The sequence below is a fragment of the Phocoena phocoena genome, chromosome 1 (genome assembly GCF_963924675.1).
Source record: "Phocoena phocoena chromosome 1, mPhoPho1.1, whole genome shotgun sequence".
In the NCBI taxonomy this organism is placed as follows: domain Eukaryota; kingdom Metazoa; phylum Chordata; class Mammalia; order Artiodactyla; family Phocoenidae; genus Phocoena; species Phocoena phocoena.
This window is the reverse complement of record NC_089219.1, coordinates 55,148,457-55,168,751: the sequence shown is the minus strand read 5'-3', so window position 1 is coordinate 55,168,751 and position 20,295 is coordinate 55,148,457. Positions and strand designations below refer to the sequence as shown.

Sequence of the window (20,295 nt, the reverse complement as noted above, 5' to 3'; positions counted from 1 at the left end):
AAAAAAAAAGAAGAAGATATCAATATATCAATAGGAGCTGGATCCCACAGTGTGTTTGGGAGAGTTAAAGCCGAGGTGTGAGAAGTAGATCATCATTTGTCAGGCAACAGAATTTGGGCTTGACCCTGCAGGAAATGTGGAATTGAAGATTTAAAACCAAAACACAGGAGACAAAATTAGAAGAAAATGCTAACAACAATAGGGTAAGGAATTTTCTTTATGATTACCAGTGATTTTCTTTTCCTTTCCACTATCTTAAAAACCTCTAATGTGGGCATATTTGTTTTATAAATCTATTTGAAAAATAAAAACAACTGTGTAATCTACTGGCTTTCCATGATGTATTTGGCAACACTTTGTTGTCATTTTGTATTACAGGTTAAAACTAAGAACAATCAAAATATTAACTAGATTTTATTGAATTCTTTTATTGGACAACTCATGGTTCTAAGTACTTTACATGTTACTTATTCATTTAGTCCTCACAAGTTATATGAGGTAGCTACTAGCAGCCCCATTTTACTGATGAAGAAACTGAGGCAATGAGAAGTGAAGAAACTTGTCCAACAGTGCAAAGGTATTAAGTGGCAGAACCAAGATGTGAAGCCAAGCTATCTAAACTTACAGCCCTCAATGTACCTTTTATTAAATTATTCTGCTATTCACATTTTTCACCATTTCATTCTGGTTTGCCCACACTCATTACATTCCTGAGAACATTCATTTTTACTCTTTTTAAGGCCAATCCTATTTAGGTGGAAGAGACAGGATGACTCAGATTGAAGGAATCCAAAAGATCAATCACAAATCTCTGCACAACACGCTCACTTACTTCCTCAAAGTTTTTGCTCCAGTCTCTCTCCCGGAACATGGCCTGGCACTGCTATATATGCTCAACACATATTTGTAGAATGAATGAATAAATAAATTGAACATTGAATTTTTAAAAATATTAAATTTTACTCAGCATACTAAGATGACTAGACAGAAAGTTAATGATTCGTTTTATTTTATTTTCAAAAACAAGAAATGGGAGAGATGAAATTTGTGTTATAATTCTATGTCACAGAGAAAATTCAATTAAGCCAGAATACTTTATTCTCCAGGTATTCCAGATGATCAAAATTTAATAGTTTATCTCCACGTATTATCAATGATAAATAGATAGAATATCGTGGACAGACTCTAGTGGATAGAATCTCACTGAGCCAGATGTAAGTGGTCAAAGCAAGTGCCACTCAAATCATTTATCTTAGCATTTCAGGATGAGAAGGGAGGCTCTTTGAGGGTCGGGAATAACACAACACTGAGGCATGCTTCTGAAGACCATGGATCTAGGAGGTGAAGGGTGCATTCTAGAAACAGGCATCTACTGAGGAGAGGAGGAAATTCCTGGTTTAATTGTTCACTGGGTTTGATATGAAAGCTTATAAAAGCAGGTCTCTAGTACTGTCAGAAACAAAGGATAAAGCTGAACATTCTACGTTGTAGTCACTTGATTCACCTCTCGGAGGAAGGCAAGGTTCGTGAATGCGGAAAGATCCAAAAGGCCTGTTCAACATTATAAAGTGAAGTTAGGAGCCAAAAGCAAACCTAAGACTGTATTTCCAGAGTTGAAACCATCCAAACAGTTCTTTTCTTCTTTTATAAAATACATATTCTTTGGCTGGGAAGGGCCTAATCTATCGATTTCACTTTAAAAATAATCGTTTTTATAATTCAAGTTCCATTTTACAGTCTTGATGTAGAAATGTTATTGATTTATATAAGCTTACTCAAATCCTTTAAACATTTAACTATGCATTGTACATTTTATTCGTTATATTTTGAGTAATTGGGGTAATTAAAGGTATTAAAGACAGCATTATATTAATCTGTTCTTACCTGGAGGGTAAGTAAGATGCTGCTCAATGTATAGCTTCTATTCCACTTATGAGTGTTGTCCAAAAATTCTATACAGGGACGGCCAGTATGTGGGTCTACTGTATTAAAATCAGACATTAATATTAATACATAAAATTATTATTTAAAACTTATGAACATCAACAGGTCATAGCAAAGTTAGAAAGCAAATGACAAAGCAGGAAAATTATTTGCATTGAATGTGACAGACACTTAATACAGAGCAGCTGTTAGAGCATGGACTTTGGTGTCAGACACACAGATTTGACAGTTGACCCCTCCACTTACCAGCTGTGTGACGTTGAGCAATTAACTTTCCCTCTCTAGGTCTCACTTGCTTAGTATATGAAATGGGGATATGATTGAAGTACCTACTTTCACTGAAAAGAATTTAAAAAATAAAGCCCTTAATAGAGTACCTGGCACATAATGGATCCTCAAAAAATGATAGCTATCATCATTAATAATACTTTTATTAATGTATAAATAATTTTTGTAAATGAATAAGAAAAACATTTATATTCCAATAGAAAAATCTTGCAATAAAAAGGTAAGACCTGGGAAGAAAATTTTGAAAAGGTGAAAAGAGGGGTGTTTGATTTGGTACATTGTATTGTAAACTACAATAATAGTAACAGCGCAATGGACACAAGATTTGAGTGAACAATGCGATAAAAGAATTTAGAAACAAATCCTAGTTGGTATTAAAACTGTTGTAAGTTACAAGTGAAATTATGACTCAGTGGTGAAAGAAAAGATGATGGTATAAAAAGTTTTGTGCACACTATTCATGGTCCTCCAGTATTTGCTCTCCCTTTCCTCTATTTCTTCTCTCTATAATAAGAAACTTGATGCCTGCCCCATCCCCATTCCCCCATGTGGTTTTAGATGAATACATAGTCGCCCACATTTTCCCAGCCTTTCCTCTAACAAGATGTGGCCATGTGACTAAATCTTAATCATGAGACATTGGCAGAAGTAAAGTGTGCACCTTCTGGATCATATTTTCTTAAGGAAGTTGTTCTGCCCTCTTCTCTTTTTCTCTCCCTTTACCACTGGCTGGAAATAGTGACAGAGTAAATGTCTTAGGTCCAGAAATTGAACCCACACACTGAGGATGGCAAAACCTCCCTGCCAGCTTTGTTCCATTACATCAATATATAAATTGGAAAGATATATGAAAGGTTGGCCTATGCCCTAACACAGTTAATTAACTAAGTCAGTATTTGGAAAAAATACACACGCACACACACACACACACACACGTGTGTGTGTGTGTGTGTAGTTTTTGGATTTTTTTATTAAATAGAATTATATTTTTACATTTTATTCTTCAAAGTATTTTTTCATTTAATAGTAAATTGTCAACATATTTCTGGACATGTTTATTCAAAAAATATTTGAGCACTAACAATATGCCAGGTAGTGAAGATTCCAGGGCACAAGAATGACCAAAGAGTAAAGTCTTCATATATCTTCCTTGCTGTGTTTAAAAGCAATGTATATAGCTGTAAGATATTTTACTTAAAAATTCCTATATTAATGGACATTGGAGTTATTTCTCTTTTCCTTATTTCCAACATTGTTACTGGAAACAAAATCTTTATTAATTAAATATTAATAAGAATATTAAGCATATTCTTTATATAGATCCCTAAAGTCTCCACCCCAAAACTATTAGAACTAGTAAATGAATTCGGCAAGGTTGCAGGATAAAAGATTAATATACAGAAATCTATTGCATTTCTATACACTGATGATGAAATATCAGAAAGAGAAAGTAAAAAAGAAAAAAATCCCATTTAAAATAGCAGCAAGAAAAACCCCTAGAAATAAATTTAACCAAAGAGGTGAAGGACTAATACCCTGAAAACTATGAAACACTGATGAAGGAAAATGAAGACAATTCAAAGAAATGGAACAATATCCCATGCCCTTCAATTGGAAGAATTAATATTGTTAAAATGGCCATACTACCCAAAGCAATCTACAGATTTAATGCAATCCCTATCAAAATACCCTGGACATTTTTCACAGAACTAGAACAAATAATCATAAAATTCATATGGAGCCAAAAAGCAATCTTGAGAAAAAAGAACAAAGCTGGAAGTATAACCCTCCCAGACTTTAGAGTATACTAGAAAGCTACAGTAATCAAAACATCATGGTATTGACACAAAAACAGACACATAAATCAATGGAACAGAACAGAGAGCCCCCAAATAAATCCGTGCACTATGGTCAATTCATCTACAACAAAGGAGGCAAGAATATACAATGGAGAAAAGACAGTTTCTTCAACAAGTGGTGCTGGGAAAACTGGGTAGCCACATGTAAAACAATGAGATTAGAACATTCCCTCACACCACATACAAATTAAATTCAAGATGGTTTAAAGAGCTAAATGTAAGACCAGAAACCATAAAACTCCTAGAAGAAAACATAGGTGGAATACTCTTTGAAATAAATTATAGCAATATTTTCTTGGATCAGTCTCCTAAGGCAAAAGAAATCAGAGCAAAAATAAACAAATGGGACCTAATTAAACATAAAAGCTTTTGCATAGCAAAGGAAACCACTGACAAAATGAAAAGACAACCTACGCAATCAGAGAAAATATTTGCAAATGATGCTACCAACAAGGGGTTAATACCTACAATATACAAACAGTTCACACGGTTCAATATCAAAAACAAACAAACCAATCAAAAAATGGGAAGAAGACCTGAACAGACATCTTTTCAAAGAAGACATACAAATGGCTAACAGGCACATGAAAAGATGTTCAAATCACTAATTATTAGAGAAATGCAAATCAAAACAATGAGATATCACCTCACATCTGTCAGAACGGTTATCATCAAGTTTAAAAATCACAAATGTTGGCAAGGATGTGGAGAAAAGGGAACCCTTATACACTGTGGGTGGGAATGTAAATTGGTACAGCCACTATGGAAAACAGTACGAAGGTTCGTCACAAAACTAAAAGCAGAGCTACCATATGTTCCAGCAATTCTACTCCTGGGTATATATCCAGAAAAAATGAAAACACTAATTTAAAAAGATACACGCACCCCAATATTCACAGCAGCACTATTTACGATAGCCAAGAAGCAATCCAAGTGTCCATCAACAGCCTCACCCACCAGGGGGTGGACACCAGAAACAAGAAAACAATGATCCAGCAGTCTGCGGAAGTAAGTCCACAAACGCAAGTCAGAAACTACCATGGGACCAGCTGGTCCCTGACCCTTGGAAGACAAGAGGGGAGTGTACTTCTGGGACACAAAGGACATCCCTTACAGAAGGTCACTTCTCCAAGGTTGAGAAACATAACCAACCTTCCACATACATAGAAATAGAAATTTAGACAAAATAAGACAGCAGAGAAAGAGGTTCCAGATGAAAGCAAAAGATAAAACCCCAGAAGAATAATTAAGTGACATGGAGATAGGCAATCTACACAAGGAAGAGTTCAGAGTAATGATCACAAAGACGATCCAAGAGCTCAGGAAAAGAATGGATGCACAGAGTGAGAAGTTACAGGAAGGTGTTAACAAAGAATTAGAAAATATAAAGAACAACCAAGAAGAATACAATATTGTATTGAAGAATACAATAACTGAAATGGAAAATACACTAGAAGGAGTCAATAGCAGAATAAATGAGGCAGAAGAACAGATAAGTGAGCTGGAAGACAGAGTGGTGGAAATCGCTGCCGCAGAACAGAATAAAGAAAAAAGAATGAAAAGAAGTGAGGACAGTTTAAGAGACCTCTGGGACAATGTCAAACTCACCAACATTCGCATTATAGGGGTCCCAGAAGAAGAGACAGAATAAGGGACTGAGAAAATATTTGAGGAGGTAACAACTGAAAACTTCCCTAATATGGGAAAGGAAACAGCACCCAAGTCCAGGAAGCACAGAGGCCCATACAGGATTAACTCAAGGAGAAATACACCAAGACACATAGTAATCAAATTGACTAAAATTAAAGATAAAGAGAAAATATTAAAAGCAACAAGGGAATCCCCATAAGGTTATGAGGTGACTTTTCAGCAGAAACTCTGCAGGCCAGAAGGGAGTGGCACAATATATTTAAAGTGATGAAAGGGGAAAACCTACAACCAAGAATACTCTACCCAGCAAGGCTCTTGTTCTGATTTGACTGAGAAATCAAAAGCTTTACAGACAAGCAAAAGCTAAAAGAATTCAGTACCACCAAACCAGGTTTAAAACAAATCCTAAAGAAACTTCTCTAGGTGGAAAAGAAAAGACCACAACTAGAAACAAGAAAATTACAAAATGGGAAAGCTCACCCATAAAGGCAAGCATACAGTAAAGACAGGAAATCATCCACACACAAATATGATATCTAAACTAGTAATCATGAGAGAAGAAGAGTACAAATGCAAGACATTTGAATGCATTTGAAATTAAGAGATCAGCAACTTAAAATAATCATGTATATGTATAGAATGCTATATCGAAACCTCATGGAACCACAAACCAAAAATCTATTTTATATATATATATATATATATATACGAAAAATAAGATAACCAAACATAACACTAAAGATAATCAAATCACAAGAGAAGAGAACAAAAGAAGAAAGAAAATAAAGAACAAGGTCCTATTGTATAGCACTGGGAACTATATTCAATATCCTGTGATAAACCATAATAGAAAACAGTAAGCAAAAGAATATATAAATGCATAACTGAATAACTTTGCTGTACAGCAGAAATTAACAACATTTAAATCAACTATACTTCAATAAAATATTTTAAAAAAGAGGAAAGGAAGAAAGAAGATCTATAAAAACAAATGCAAAACAATTAACAAAATGACAATAAGAACATACATACTGATAATTACCTTAAATGTAAATAGATTAAATGCTCCAGCCAAAAGACACAGACTGGCTGAATGGGTACAAAATTTAAGACTCAAATATATGCTGTCTATAAGAGACTCACTTCAGATCTAGAGACTCATACAGACTGAAAATGAGGGGATGGAAAAAGGTATTCCATGCAAATGGAAATCAAAAGAAAGCTGGAGTTGCAATACTTATATCAGACAAAATAGACTTTAAAATAAAGACTGTTATAAGAGACAAAGAAGGACAGTACCTAATGACCAAATGAACAATCCAAGAAGAAGATATAACAATTGTATATATATATATTTATATGCATCCAACACAGGAGCACCTCAATATATAAGGCAAACGTTAACAGACATAAAAGGAGAACTTGACAGTAACACAATAATAGTGGGAGAGCTTAACACCCCACTTACATAAATGGACAGATCATCCAGATAGAAAATCAATAAGGAAACACAGGTCTTAAATGACACATTAGACCAGATGGACTTAATTGATATTTATAGAGCATTCCATCTGAAAGCAGCAGAATACACAGTCTTTTCAAGTACACATGGAACCATCTCCAGGATAGATCACTTGCTGGGGCACAAAGCAAGTCTTGGTAAATTTAAGAAAACTGGAATCATATCAAGCATCTTTTTCAACCACAAGACTATGAGATTAGAAATCAACTACAAGAAAATAACTTCAAAAAAACATAAACATGTGGAGGCTAAACAGTATTCTACTAAACAACCAATGGATCACTGAAGAAACCAAAGAGGAAATCAAAAAAGTACCTAGAGACAAATGAACATGAAAACACAATGATCCAAAACCTATGGAATGTAGCAAAAACAGTTCTAAGAGGGAAATTTACAGTGATACAACCTGAGCTCAGGAAACAAGAAAAATCTCAAATAAACAACCTAACCTTACACCTAAAGCAACTAAAGAAAGAAGAACAAACAAAACCCGAAGTTAGCAGAAGGAAAGAAATCATAAAGATCAGAGCAGAAACAAATGGAATAGTAACTAAGAAAACAATAGAAAAGATCAATGAAACTAAAATCTGCTTCTTTGAAAAGATAAACAAAATGGATAAACCTTTAGTCAGACTCATCAAGAAAAAAGGGAGAGGGCCCAAATCAGTAAAATCAGAAATGAAAAAGGAGAAGTTACAACCGACACCACAGCAATACAAAGGACCATAAGAGACTACTACAAGAAACAATACGCCAATAAAATGGACAACTTAGAAGAAATGAACAAACCTTAGGAAGGTACAATCTCCCAAGACTGAACCAGGAAGAAATAGAAAATATTAACAGACTAATTACAAGTACTGAAATTGAAACTGTGACTTAAAAACTCCCAACAAACAAGAGTCTAGGACCAGATGGTTTCACAGACGAAGTCTATTAAACACTTACAGAAGAGTTAACACCTTTCCTTTTGAAACTATTCCAAAAACTGTAGAGGAAGGAACACTTCCAAACTCATTCTATGAGGTCACCATCACTGTGACACCAAAACCAGGCAAAGATTTCACAAAAAAAGAAAATTACAGGCCAATATCACTGATGAACCTAGACGCAAAACTCCTTAACAAAATATTGGCAAATTGAATCCAACAATACATTAAAAAGATCAACCACCAGATCAAGCGGGATTTATCCCAGGGATGCAAGGATTTTTCAATATCCACAAATCATTCAGTGTGATACACCACATCAACAAATTGAAGAATAAAAACCATATAATCATATCAATAGATGCAGAAAAAGCTTTTGATAAAATTCAACATCGAATTATGATAAAAACTCTCCATAAAGTGGGCATAGAGGAAACCTACCTCAACATAATAATGGCCATATATAACAAACCCACAGCTAACAACATCATACTCAGCGGTGAAAAGCTGAAAGCATTTCCTCTAAGATCAGGAACAAGACAAGGATGTCCACTCTCGCCACTTTTAGTCAACATAGTTTTGGAAGTTCTAGCCATGACAATCAGAGAAGAAAAAGAAATAAAAGGAATACAAATTGGATGGGCTTCCCTGGTGGCGCAGTGGTTGAGAGTCTGCCTGCCGATGCAGGGGACATGGGTTTGTGCCCCGGTCTGGGAAGATCCCACATGCCGTGGAGCAGCTGGACCCGTGAGCCATGGTCGCTGAACCTGCGCGTCCGGAGCCTGTGCTCCGCAATGGGAGAGGCCACAACAGTGAGAGGCCCGCGTACCACAAAAAAAAAGGAATACAAATTGGAAAAGAAGAAGTAAAACTTTCACTATTTGCAGATGACATGATGCTATACATAAAAAATCCTAAAGACACTACCAGAAAACTACTAGAGCTCATCAATGCATTCAGTAAAGTTGCAGGATACAAAATGTATACACAGAAATATGTTGCATTTCTATTCACTAACAATGAAAAATCAGAGAGAAACTAAGGAAATAATCCCATTTACCATCACATCAAAAAGGATAAAATACCTAGGAATAAACCTACCTAAGGAGGCAAAAGACCTGTACTCTGAAAACTATAAGACGCTGATGAAAGAAATTGAAGATGACACAAACAGATGTGTTCTTGGACTGGAAGAATCAATACTGTCAAAATGACTATAGTACCCAAGGCAGTCTACAGATTTAATGCAATCCCTATCAAATTACTAATGGCATTTTTCACAGAACTAGAACAAAAAACTTTTTAATTTGTATGGAAACACAAGAGACCCGAAATAGCCAAAGTAATCTTGAGAAAGAAAAACAGAGGTGGAGGAATCAGGCTCCCTGATTTCAGACTATACTACAAAGCTACAATCATCAAAACAGTATCAGACTGGCACAAAAACAGAAATACAGATCAGTGGAACAGGATAGAAAGCCCAGAAATAAACCCACACACATATGGTCAATTAATCTATGACAAAGGAGTCACGAATATACAATGGAGAAAAGATAGTCTCTTCGATAAGTGCTGCTTGGAAAACTGGACAGCTACATGTAAAAGAATCAGATTAGAACACTCTCTAACACCATACACACAAAAAAAGTCAAAATGGATTAAAGACCTAATGTAAAACTGGATACTCTAAAACTCCTAGAGGAAAACATAGGCAGAATACTCTGACATAAATCACAGCAATATCTTTTTGGATCTGTCTTCTAGAGTAATGGAAATAAAAACAAAAATAAACAAATGGGGGCTTCCCTGGTGGCGCAGTGGTTGAGAGTCCACCTGCTGATGCAGGGGACATGGGTTCGTGCCCTGGTCTGGGAAGATCCCACATGCCACAGGGCGGCTAGGCCCATGAGCCATAGCCACTGAGCCTGCGCGTCCGGAGCCTGTGCTCCACAACGGGAGAGGCCACAACAGTGAGAGGCCCGTGTACAGCAAAAATAAAATAAAATAAAATAAACAAATAGGACCTAATTAAACTTAAAGGCAAAGGAAACCATAAGCAAAACAAAAAGAGAACCTACAGAATGGGAGAAAATTTTGCAAATGATGTGAGCAAAAAGGGATTAATCGTAAAAGTATACAAACAGCTCTACAGTTCAACATCAAAAAAAAAAAACAACCCAATCAAAAAATAGGCATGAGATCTAAATAGACAGTTCTCCAAAGAAGACTTATATATGGCCAACACGGACATGAAAACTGCTCCACATTGCTAATTATTAGAAAAATGCAAATCAAAGCTATGTTGAGGTATCACCTCACACCAGTCAGAATGACCATCATGAAAAAGTGTACAAACAATAAATGCTGGAGAAGGTGTGGAGAAAAAGGAACCCTCCTACACTGTTGTTGGGAATGTACATTGGTACAGCAACTATGGAGAAATGTATGCTGCTTCCTTTAAAAAACTAAAAATAGGGCTACCATATGATCCTGTAATACCACTCCTGGGCATATACCCAGAGAAAACTATAATTCAAAAAGATACATGCACCCCAATGTTCACTGCAGCACTATTTACAATAGCCAAGACATGGAAGTAACTTAAATGTCCGTCAAGAGATGAATGGATAGGGCTTCCCTGGTGGCGCAGTGGTTGAGAGTCTGCCTGCCGATGCAGGGGACACGGGTTCGTGCCCCGGTCCGGGAAGATCCCACATGCCGCGGAGCGGCTAGGCCCGTGAGCAATGGCCGCTGAGCCTGCGCGTCCCGAGCCTGTGCTCTGCAATGGGAGAGGCCACAGCAGTGAGAGGCCTGTGTACCGCCAAAAAAAAAAAAAAAAAAAGAGAGATGAATGGATAAAGAAGATGTGGCATACATATACAACAGAATACTACTCAGCCATTAAAAAAAGAATGAAATAATGCCATTTGCAGCAACATGGATGGACCTAGAGATTATCATACTAAGTGAAGTAAGCAAGACAGAGAAAGACAAATATCATATGATATCACTTATATGTGGAATATTAAACAAAAACGGTACAAATGAACTTATATTCAAAACAGAAATAGACCCATAGACATAGAAAACAAACTTACAGTTAACAAAAGGGAAAGCAGGGGGAGGGACAAATTAGGCATTTGGGATTAACATATACACACTACTGTATATAAAACAGATAAGTAACAAGGACCTACCGTATAGTGCAGAGAACTATACTCGATATTTTGTAATAACATATAAGGGAAAAGAATCTTAAAAAGACTACATATATAACAGAATCACTTTATGGTACACCTGAAAATAACACAACATTGTAAATCAACTATACTTCAATACAAAACAAAAACACACTAAAAAAAAAGCGCTTGTTTATAACCTTTGCCCATTTTTCTGTTGCTTTCTGTTTTTTCTTACTGATGCACAAGTGGTCTTTACATATTATAAATATTCTGTTTTATGCATTGCAAATATTTTCCCTCAGTTTGCAAAAGTCAGTGTATTTTTATCTCTGTTTATAATGTCATTAGCTATAGAGAAGTCTTAAAAAGTTTATGTAGTTTAATGTGTCATGCTTTTCTCATGGTTTCTAGGATTTGTTGTTTTTAGAAAAGCCTTTCTCACCACACCCATAAAAGTTCTATTAGATTTCCTTTTTAGCATTAAAATTTTTTGCATTTGTAATCGATCAAGAATTTACTTCGCATTATGACTTGAGGTAGCAATCTTACTTATTTCTTTCTAAAATGTTAATTTGTCTGTGCATTATTTTTATAGTAAAAAATTAGGTCCAACTAAAATACTGAACAATACAGGAATTAAGTTTATCATTCAGTCATTAAAAATTATATTTTGAAGAATGTTTAATATTGCAGAAATAAACGTATTATGTCATTTTAAGTAAAAATATATAAAACTTTGTGTAATAACTCAACTATGTAGATAAAATGCATACATAGAAGAAGGAAATAAATTTGGTTAAATATAGAGAATAGTATCTCTCTGAATTAGGATTCAGGTGATAATTTTTTTCTGCCTTTTAATATTTTCCCCAATAAGCATGCTTACTTTTATAATCGTAACAAAGTGATTAAAAAAAAACATTAAACACTAACAAAGAACAAGGTTAATGGGGACAGAACCCGTGATGATAAAAATTTCATTTGTTCCTTACCATTTGGATGAAAAGGAATTGTTCTAAATTTCACAACTGGAGGGACAAAATTATACTCCGATGTAAAATTTATTCTCAGTTGGAAGAATGATCCTGTGATACAAAAAGAAACATTTTTACTAAAGTGTCATGTTGAACTGATTAACTGTAACCTAACACTGAAGTTTATTCCTACAGTTTAGCCTCCCCAAGGTCCCTAGAGTTTTATTATATTAATAAGTAAATTGGATTATAGGATGCCTAGACTCCTCTAGATGGTGTAACAGACTCCTCACAATCTAATTCCATGTTTTCAGCCACATTCCCACTAGTCCTTTCTACCCACTGACCCTGTCCCCCTTACACCCGGCCCCTTCACTGTGTATCTCATCTTTACTGAACTCACTGCTCCAGAACCCTCTCTTGCCACCTCATGTCAGGCTGTTTACTCTGCCTGGATTTCCTTCTGATTCTAAACCTGGTGAATTCTCACACATTTTTTAGGACCCAACTCAAGGGTCACTTCCTTGGGAAGCCGTTCCTGACTCTCCAAGGCAAAATTAACTAATCACTGCCTCCTCGGTATTCCATTCAAAATCCATAATAGAACATGTTATTATAGAACAATTATCCACGTACGTGTTTTTCTCCCCTACCTCACTAACCAAATGTATCTTGTTAATCCGCAACTGTAAGAGGGCGTGGTCATTAAAGCTTATAGTGGCCTAGTTTGCTTGAGAATTTGATTTATGGAAATTTGTGGGAAAATCATAGAGGAAAAAAATGAGACATAATTGTGGGATTTTTCTGCCAACAGGCATTTTGTTAGCTATTCTCTGACTTCATGGAAGACTGTCAGATGATATTCTCAATTGATATGCTGTCCTGTGTGTGCTTCCTAAAATCATGATAACATTCATTGGGCATAAAGAAACATTCAAACCTGAAATTTCCATCCATGTTGAGAAATGGCAAAAAATTAAACCATACAATGAAAAAATCACATGTAAATACTTTAGGAATTCTAGAAAATTTATACAATGCAACCTTAAAGAAAATAGGCTAAGAATACAAAGACTTTTAAAAAAGTAAATTAGTTCTGAAAGCACAAACCATGCCAAACTGTATTCTGTAGACCTTCAATATCAACTTCCCATTGCATCATATCTTCACTTACAGGAAAGCCAGTAATACCCTTTAATTAAGAAAAATTAAAGCAGAAAAAAGATTAAATATTTATTGCAGCTTGGAAAATCAGATATTAGATTACAATGAATTCCAAAAGCTCTACGCTTTCTTTTTCTGATAATTTTCTTTTGATTTTGGGAAGGTGCTATATATTGCCTTATTACAGAGAAGTTAAGATAGATTCCAGAAAAACATGCAATAGCAAATTTTAAATAAATCAGTAGTGTAGTGTGCAAATCACAAGTGGGACAGTAAGGTCAAGACTAGAATGTGTGGCTTATGTAAGACAACAGACAATTTAAGACTCAAATTCAAAATGAAAGAAATAGTTGGAAAGCTTGCATTTCTTCAAAGATTTTAAAAACCATATGGATGCTATATAAGCCATGAAGAAAATTTTCATTAAGAAAAACACAACTCTAAAATTATGCTCATATATAAAAATAAAATTTTCCTACACTTGAGGCATTATTCCAATGGAGGGACAAGAATGTATTTCATAGAATAAGGTTATTGGTTATGCTGAGGAATACACTTAAATATAGTCGATAAATACTTCTAAGCAGCCACATAGTTATTAGGTATGTTAAGTGCTAGTCTGGATAACCATTACGTCTCTATTACCTACATTATCTATATTTACCTAACACTTCTCCCTTCAACAGAAAGCCACAAAGTCCAGGTGGAGCAGAAACAACATCAAATGTTACTTTCATACCTCTCGGATGTTTGTTGTTGAACTCAATAATTGTTCCCGACCTCTCCTGTTAAGGCAATACTTCTGTGGCAGGAGTGGAAAGAGAGCAATGCCATTGAACTACACCCTATGCAGCTGCTGGTAAGCATGCTACACCCTCTTTCTATGCACGGCTTTCTGTTCTTTCTAAGTACACTCTCGCCCCTTCCATTTTTAAATTCTCCATATTGTATGTGATGAAACAGCCTATGGCAACCACTGAACAGCCTATGAACACTGAAACCTCATTGGTGGCATTCGGGGCAAAGTCTTCCTCTGTGTTAAAATTATAAGGGAAAGGTGCTTCTGTATTATATGTGACAGAAGTTGGCAAAAAGTGCACTAGACAGGAAGTAGTAGAAAACCCTGTGATGGAATCCTGCGGCCAAATATTTACTGACCCTTTCTGAGGCTTAGGTTTCTGGTAGGTAAAACAAAATACTACGAACTTATTTTGTAGTATTGTAATTAATGAGTGCAACCCTGGACCTACTAGTCACTTACTACCTGATGGACCCTGATATTCAGGGCTTAAATGCCCATAAATTACTCAGCATAGTGTGCTCAGTATTGTTAACTATTATCATGAAGTACAAATAGCTGTTATTATTATGAAGTAGATAATTATACTGAAATAGGTTCATTAAACAAGTCTGTAGTGGCAAATTATGTTTAACTAAATTATGCCTTATAGAATAAACACAGACTAAACTGCTTTTAAAAATTGGTACTCCAATGAAACACACCCTCCAGGTCTCCAGTACTCACCTCATAATTGTTTTTCTTCAACTCTTGGAATTCTCTTTGCAGCAAGATGTAGGCTCTGCTGTACATGATAAGGCAGCAGAGTCTGGCACTTGTCCCCGCACTCCTAGGGTTCGCTCTGAGTCAGGTGTCTGAGGTTATGGGTCACCTTCCCGCACCTAGTTAACTGACATAAGTTACTTGCTTTCTCAACCGAGCCTCAGAACGCTGTGTGCTCCCAAGATAAGTGGCTCTAAGTTGGACATATAACAGTGACTTTTTTTCGCCTCTGACTCTTCCGAAGGAGGACTTCAGAAGGAAGACGTGAGCACTTTCTCAACTGCGGTGTGTCACTGCAGGGCCAGCCCACAGCCCATCTGAAGGCAAACCTGGATGAGCTTCTGGGACCACCCGTGCTGCTTGGGCGTGAAGTGGGCGTGAAAGGCGTAAGCGTAGGGCGGTCGTAGCCGTTTGTTGTCTCCGCTTCACAGGTGTAACTAACTGGGTGCCGGCTCGGCCGGAGGATGCCAATCGGTTGCCAAGCAACTGGACCGAAGGGGTCTAGAGTGAAGGAGGTGGGAGCTTCTCCGCTCCTCATCCAATCAGCGACGTGGGGCGGCCTCTGGAAACCTCCTCAGCCAATCGTCCAACCGGTTCAGTTTGAAAGGCCAATGAGAGCCGTTGTTGAGGCCCCCTCCACCCCCGCTCCCCGTGCGCCAGCGAGGTCCACCAACCTTTTGACTCTACCCCTCTGGGGTGGGGGGAAGGAGGGGTGAAGTCAGAGGATCTAGCATGTAAGTCTGTAAGTCAGAGAAGCGTTCACTCGAAGTCCTCCGAAATAATGTTTTCTTTTTCTTTGAATATCAGAAACCATCAGGTAATAAGTGACCAGTAGTACAGGTCTGCGCTTATTTATAATAACTTATATGGCACGTTAGCGTTCACGATATGTTCGCGTACCTTATTATGTCATCGAATCCTACAGTTACTCTGGGAGAATGCTCCACAACAGGGAACTACTTAAAATTTCTCAGATTCCCATCTCTTGCCGGAGAGTTTTGCACCTGCTGTCCCTTCTGTCTAGACACTCACGACGTTCCTTCCATCCTTCCTCCCCACATTTTTCCTTCACTCATTCTTCAGATTTCCCTTTGCCTATGATTCCTTATGGAATCCCCTAAGACAAGATTAGGCTCCTTTCTTGTGATCCTAGAGGACCCTGTTAGTATTTATCAGGCTGTATCACAATTGCTCATGGCATTCTCCAGCCCACTGTGAGCTACTTAAAGAATTTAATCTGACGGTGTCAACTACAGAAACTGGCATCCTTGCTCAGAGTGCTTTTTTTTCTCACTATTTATTTAACTAATTTTATGGAAACAGGACATGAGTTCAATTAGTTCATTCATTCCACAAATATTTATCTAGCACTTCTCATATGCTATGGAACAATAAAGATGAAGTGACTGCCCTTTTGGCTCCAGTATTCAGTAAGTAAATACACAAAACCGAAACGAGTGTACAAAAGAAAAATCATAATTTCAGATCACAAGTGTGTATAGACAATAAAACAGTAATGTGATAGAGAGTAGGTAGTTAAGGGTTAGAAATGGTGGTCAGGGAAGGCTTTGGTCAGGAGTAGACTTTGAGGTGATACATGAAAGATAAGGTGAGAAGGAGCCAGCTATAAGAAATGTTGAGGGCAAAGAGTTCCGGGAAGAGGAAAACACAATAGTTCTCAGTCAGGAAAAAGCTAGGCTTCAAAAGGGAACCAGGGAGGGCCTGAGAGAACATGGCGGAGATGTGATTAGGATGGAGCCCTACACGGTGTGAAGTTTGGGTTTTATTTGAACAGAAATGGGAATCATTGAATGGCTTTAAGCATGAGAGTGTCATGCTCTGCTTTACATTTACAAAGTTACTCTGGCTGCCTTGTGGAGAATGGATTGTGCAGGAGACCATTTAGAAGGCTCCCATGGTCAATTTCATGTCCAGGTAGGGTAGCTTAGACACTCCCAACAACAGCTTAACTTTACTGACATCTGGCACAATAAAATGATTTGATTCTGTGTTTCATAGAACTGAATACAAAGGGTTTTTTTCTATTAAAATATCAACTAGGACCTGAGATTGAATTTTGGGGGGCTCTCCTTCAGATGCCATCAGATTTTCACTTGGGTTTATGTAGGACTGGCAATGTATGGTGAAAGTGAAGAAAGGGCTGCTTCTGTGAGAAAGTAATGGACCCAATTTGGGGATATTAACTAGGTTTCTTGATGATACCGTGGTGGCCCTGTGGTCTTTCCTTCTACTCTGATAGGGGAAAACTGTGATAATAAATGCAGACTCCTTTGTTTTTTTGTGTAAAATTTTACTCTTGGAGAAATTATGTTAAAGTAAGAGAGAAAGATAAAATTAAAGCATTCTTTGTTCTGAAGTTTTAGAAATTGTTATACATATGGTACTTTAGTGCAGTGAAAATCAAGCTGGTATATTCTCCTACGACCCCTCAAATCTATTGCTAGCCTTGCCCTCTCCTTGGGACTTCAGACTAGTAGTATACCCAGCTGCCTGGTTCTCACCAGGCTGTCTCAAGGACATTTCAAACTCAAAATATCCAAAAATAATTACCTCCCATCCTCTCAAGCAGCCTTCTATCCTGTTTGTTTTACCCAGTTTCTCAAGCTGGAAACTTGAAGTTCGCTCTGACTCCTCCTCTTCCTCATGACTTACATTTAATCACTTACCAAGGCCTGCTGCTTTTCTAGCTTCTTCTCACACCTTACCACCAGTGCCCAAGCGCACAGCCTTGCGATCTCTTGCTAGAACACAGAACATCTTTATACTGTATTCCCTGTCTCCACACTTTCCTGTCATAAAACTTGACAGTAATTATTTAAACTAAACATGTGATCGTGTAATTCTCTGCTTAAAATACTTCAAGGAATCCCCTTCATCTCTCCAGCTTATTCTGCCTCCATCTACAGAGTTTTAAACGTGGATTGACTTCTCAGGGTGTGGGTAGGGTGGCTGAAATTGTGGACAACTTTGTATGTGTCTGTATATCTATGTGTATGTGTGTGCACATAGACTTTTTTCTTGGTAGAACAGGGGCCATGGAATTCATTCATTTTAATAATAGCCTGTGATGTAAAAAGCTTAAGAAACTATGCACTACAGTACAAAGGACTGAAAAGAGAAATGTTGCATTATATTTCTTATGGTAGGCAGAATTCTAAGATGACCTCGAAGAGCTCCACCCCCTGCATAATCCTCAAGACTGTGAATATGATAGATTTTTCTCCTGTGATTAAGTTGACTTATGTGGCATAGTTGACTTTAAGAAAGGGAGATTATCCTGGGTGAGCCTGACCTAATCTGGTGAGCCCTTAAATGGGACTGGGCTCTTCCTAAGGCGAGTAATTGAAAGCATGAAAGGGATTCCACGTGAGGGAGATCCTCTGTTGACACTTTTGAAAATGGAAGGGGCCAGGAGGCAAGGGATTTGGGCAGCCTCTAGGAGCTGAGAGTGGCTGCTGGCTGACAGCCAGCAAGAGAATCAGAGCCCCAGTCCTACAACCATAGCAACTGAATTGTGGGACAAACACATGAGCTTGGAAGAGGACCTGAACTTCAAATTAGAACATAACCTGGCCAATACTTGTGAGACCCTCAGTCGTGCCATACCGAGGTCTGACCGAGAGAGTTGTGGGCTAATAAATGGTATTGTTTTAAGATATTAAGTCTGTGGTATTTTGTTATGCAGCAATAGCTAACTTATACTACTTCTTACCCAGAGTGCACAGCTACTGACCAAGACAAGCTTTGTGGCACAAGGTCAGTCACTTACTGAGCTGGATTTACCTGATTCAGTGTGGAAAGAACTTGGGACCAGTTGATAGACATTAACATATGGCTTTAGACAGGGTTAGGGGATAACATGGGTATGGCGTCCTGAAAAATGAAGTGAACCAAGGCTCATGCACAAGTTTTCATCATCCTCGGTGAGCAAGGCACCTGACAGTCTATCTTATTAAACATTTGCCAAGTTACTGAGGCCATCCCCAGCTTTAACAACCAAGAATCCCCTCCCCCTCTTTTTAAAAACAATTCTTTCCCTCAGGAGTGGAACAGATGTTTTCGTTTTACTTAAACTAAAAGACTGTTTTTCTCATCCACCAGGAATATGTACCAGTACAAAGTGTTAACCTCATTTGGATTTGAACCCCCATCCTCAAGAGCAAAAGAAGGCTGAGGATCGCCAAATGTCAGCTCAGCTGTGAGAAGCGTTTTAAATCATATTTTGACGTATGTTACCCTGTTAACTAGAAAATGAAGTGCAGTACACATGCTTCTAGTAACTCTGGTTTCAAATCATATGATCCCTTCTTTGTCTTGAAGACCTTTTGATGTGTGTTCCCAATATTGAGTTTCTCTGCTTTTAATAATCTTATATTCCTTCCTCAATATAAATGTCATGAAAAATACTGAATGCTAATCTTCAAAGATCAAAGAGGAAGAAAGAGGTAGGCAGCATAGTTCAGTGACTTGAATGCCTGAAATTTCTCATTTAAAAATTCTATTTTAGCTTATAAAAGTCTAGGCTCAAAGAAACGCTTGGTTCCCCTTTGTAAAGTTGAAGTTGCAGGCTCCCCCAAATTTCTGTTAGCTGTAAAATAATTTGGTCTCTCCCTGTCAGGTACCTGAGATGCAGGGGCCCTTTGATCACTATTTATATCTGTATTTGTGTCTACCTAACAGAGGGGGACTCAAAATCAATACATGCTGGCTTTTATTTCACCTTCTTTGCTTTAGCTAGGGTGACCCAGAGTCCAGGTTTGCCTGGGACTGGGGGAATTCATAGGAAAAAGGACTTTCAGGGCTAAAACTGGCATAATCCCTGGTAAACTGGCACCACTGGCTATCCTAGCTTGGGCTTCAAGAACCTTTTTAGGGGGGGAGTTGCATAGACAATTTGGTAACAGCTGTTTGTTTTTGGAGTTGGTGTTTAAAGGTTTGTGTCTATTTGTTTTTCACGGCAGGCTGGTGCCCAGACCTCGTAATCATCGTTCTGAAACATCATGCCCAGAATTACATCAGGAGAGGATATTAGCAATCCTATGATGAAGGAATGCAGTGCCTGCTTGGGTACTTGACTTGCGCTGAAGTGTTTTAGGAGAATCATGTCTCCTTTCACTTTGTTCCCAACATGGGAACACCAATCACTGAGAGATAATGCATTTCATAATATCTAAGTACGACTGTGACTGTTAAGTGTGTGT

At 37.4% G+C, this 20,295-nt stretch overlaps 1 protein-coding gene across 2 annotated transcripts in view; it reads right to left on the bottom strand.

The window, feature by feature from the left end:
• UBE2U (ubiquitin conjugating enzyme E2 U) overlaps nucleotides 1–15,546 on the bottom strand; it is a 70,750-nt gene extending 55,204 nt beyond the window's left edge. The window contains exons 1-4 of one of the 2 annotated variants that reach the window (XM_065889910.1): nucleotides 15,038–15,546; nucleotides 13,459–13,540; nucleotides 12,367–12,459; nucleotides 1,885–1,982 (exon numbers count right to left, since the gene is read on the bottom strand). In XM_065889910.1, the coding sequence (XP_065745982.1) occupies nucleotides 1,885–1,982; nucleotides 12,367–12,459; nucleotides 13,459–13,540; nucleotides 15,038–15,103 (339 nt within the window). In that variant the 5' untranslated portion in view covers nucleotides 15,104–15,546. The remainder of the gene's footprint in view (nucleotides 1–1,884; nucleotides 1,983–12,366; nucleotides 12,460–13,458; nucleotides 13,541–15,037) is intronic. The other variant, XM_065889921.1, reaches the window with a different exon arrangement.
• Between the last annotated feature and the right edge of the window lie 4,749 nt (nucleotides 15,547–20,295).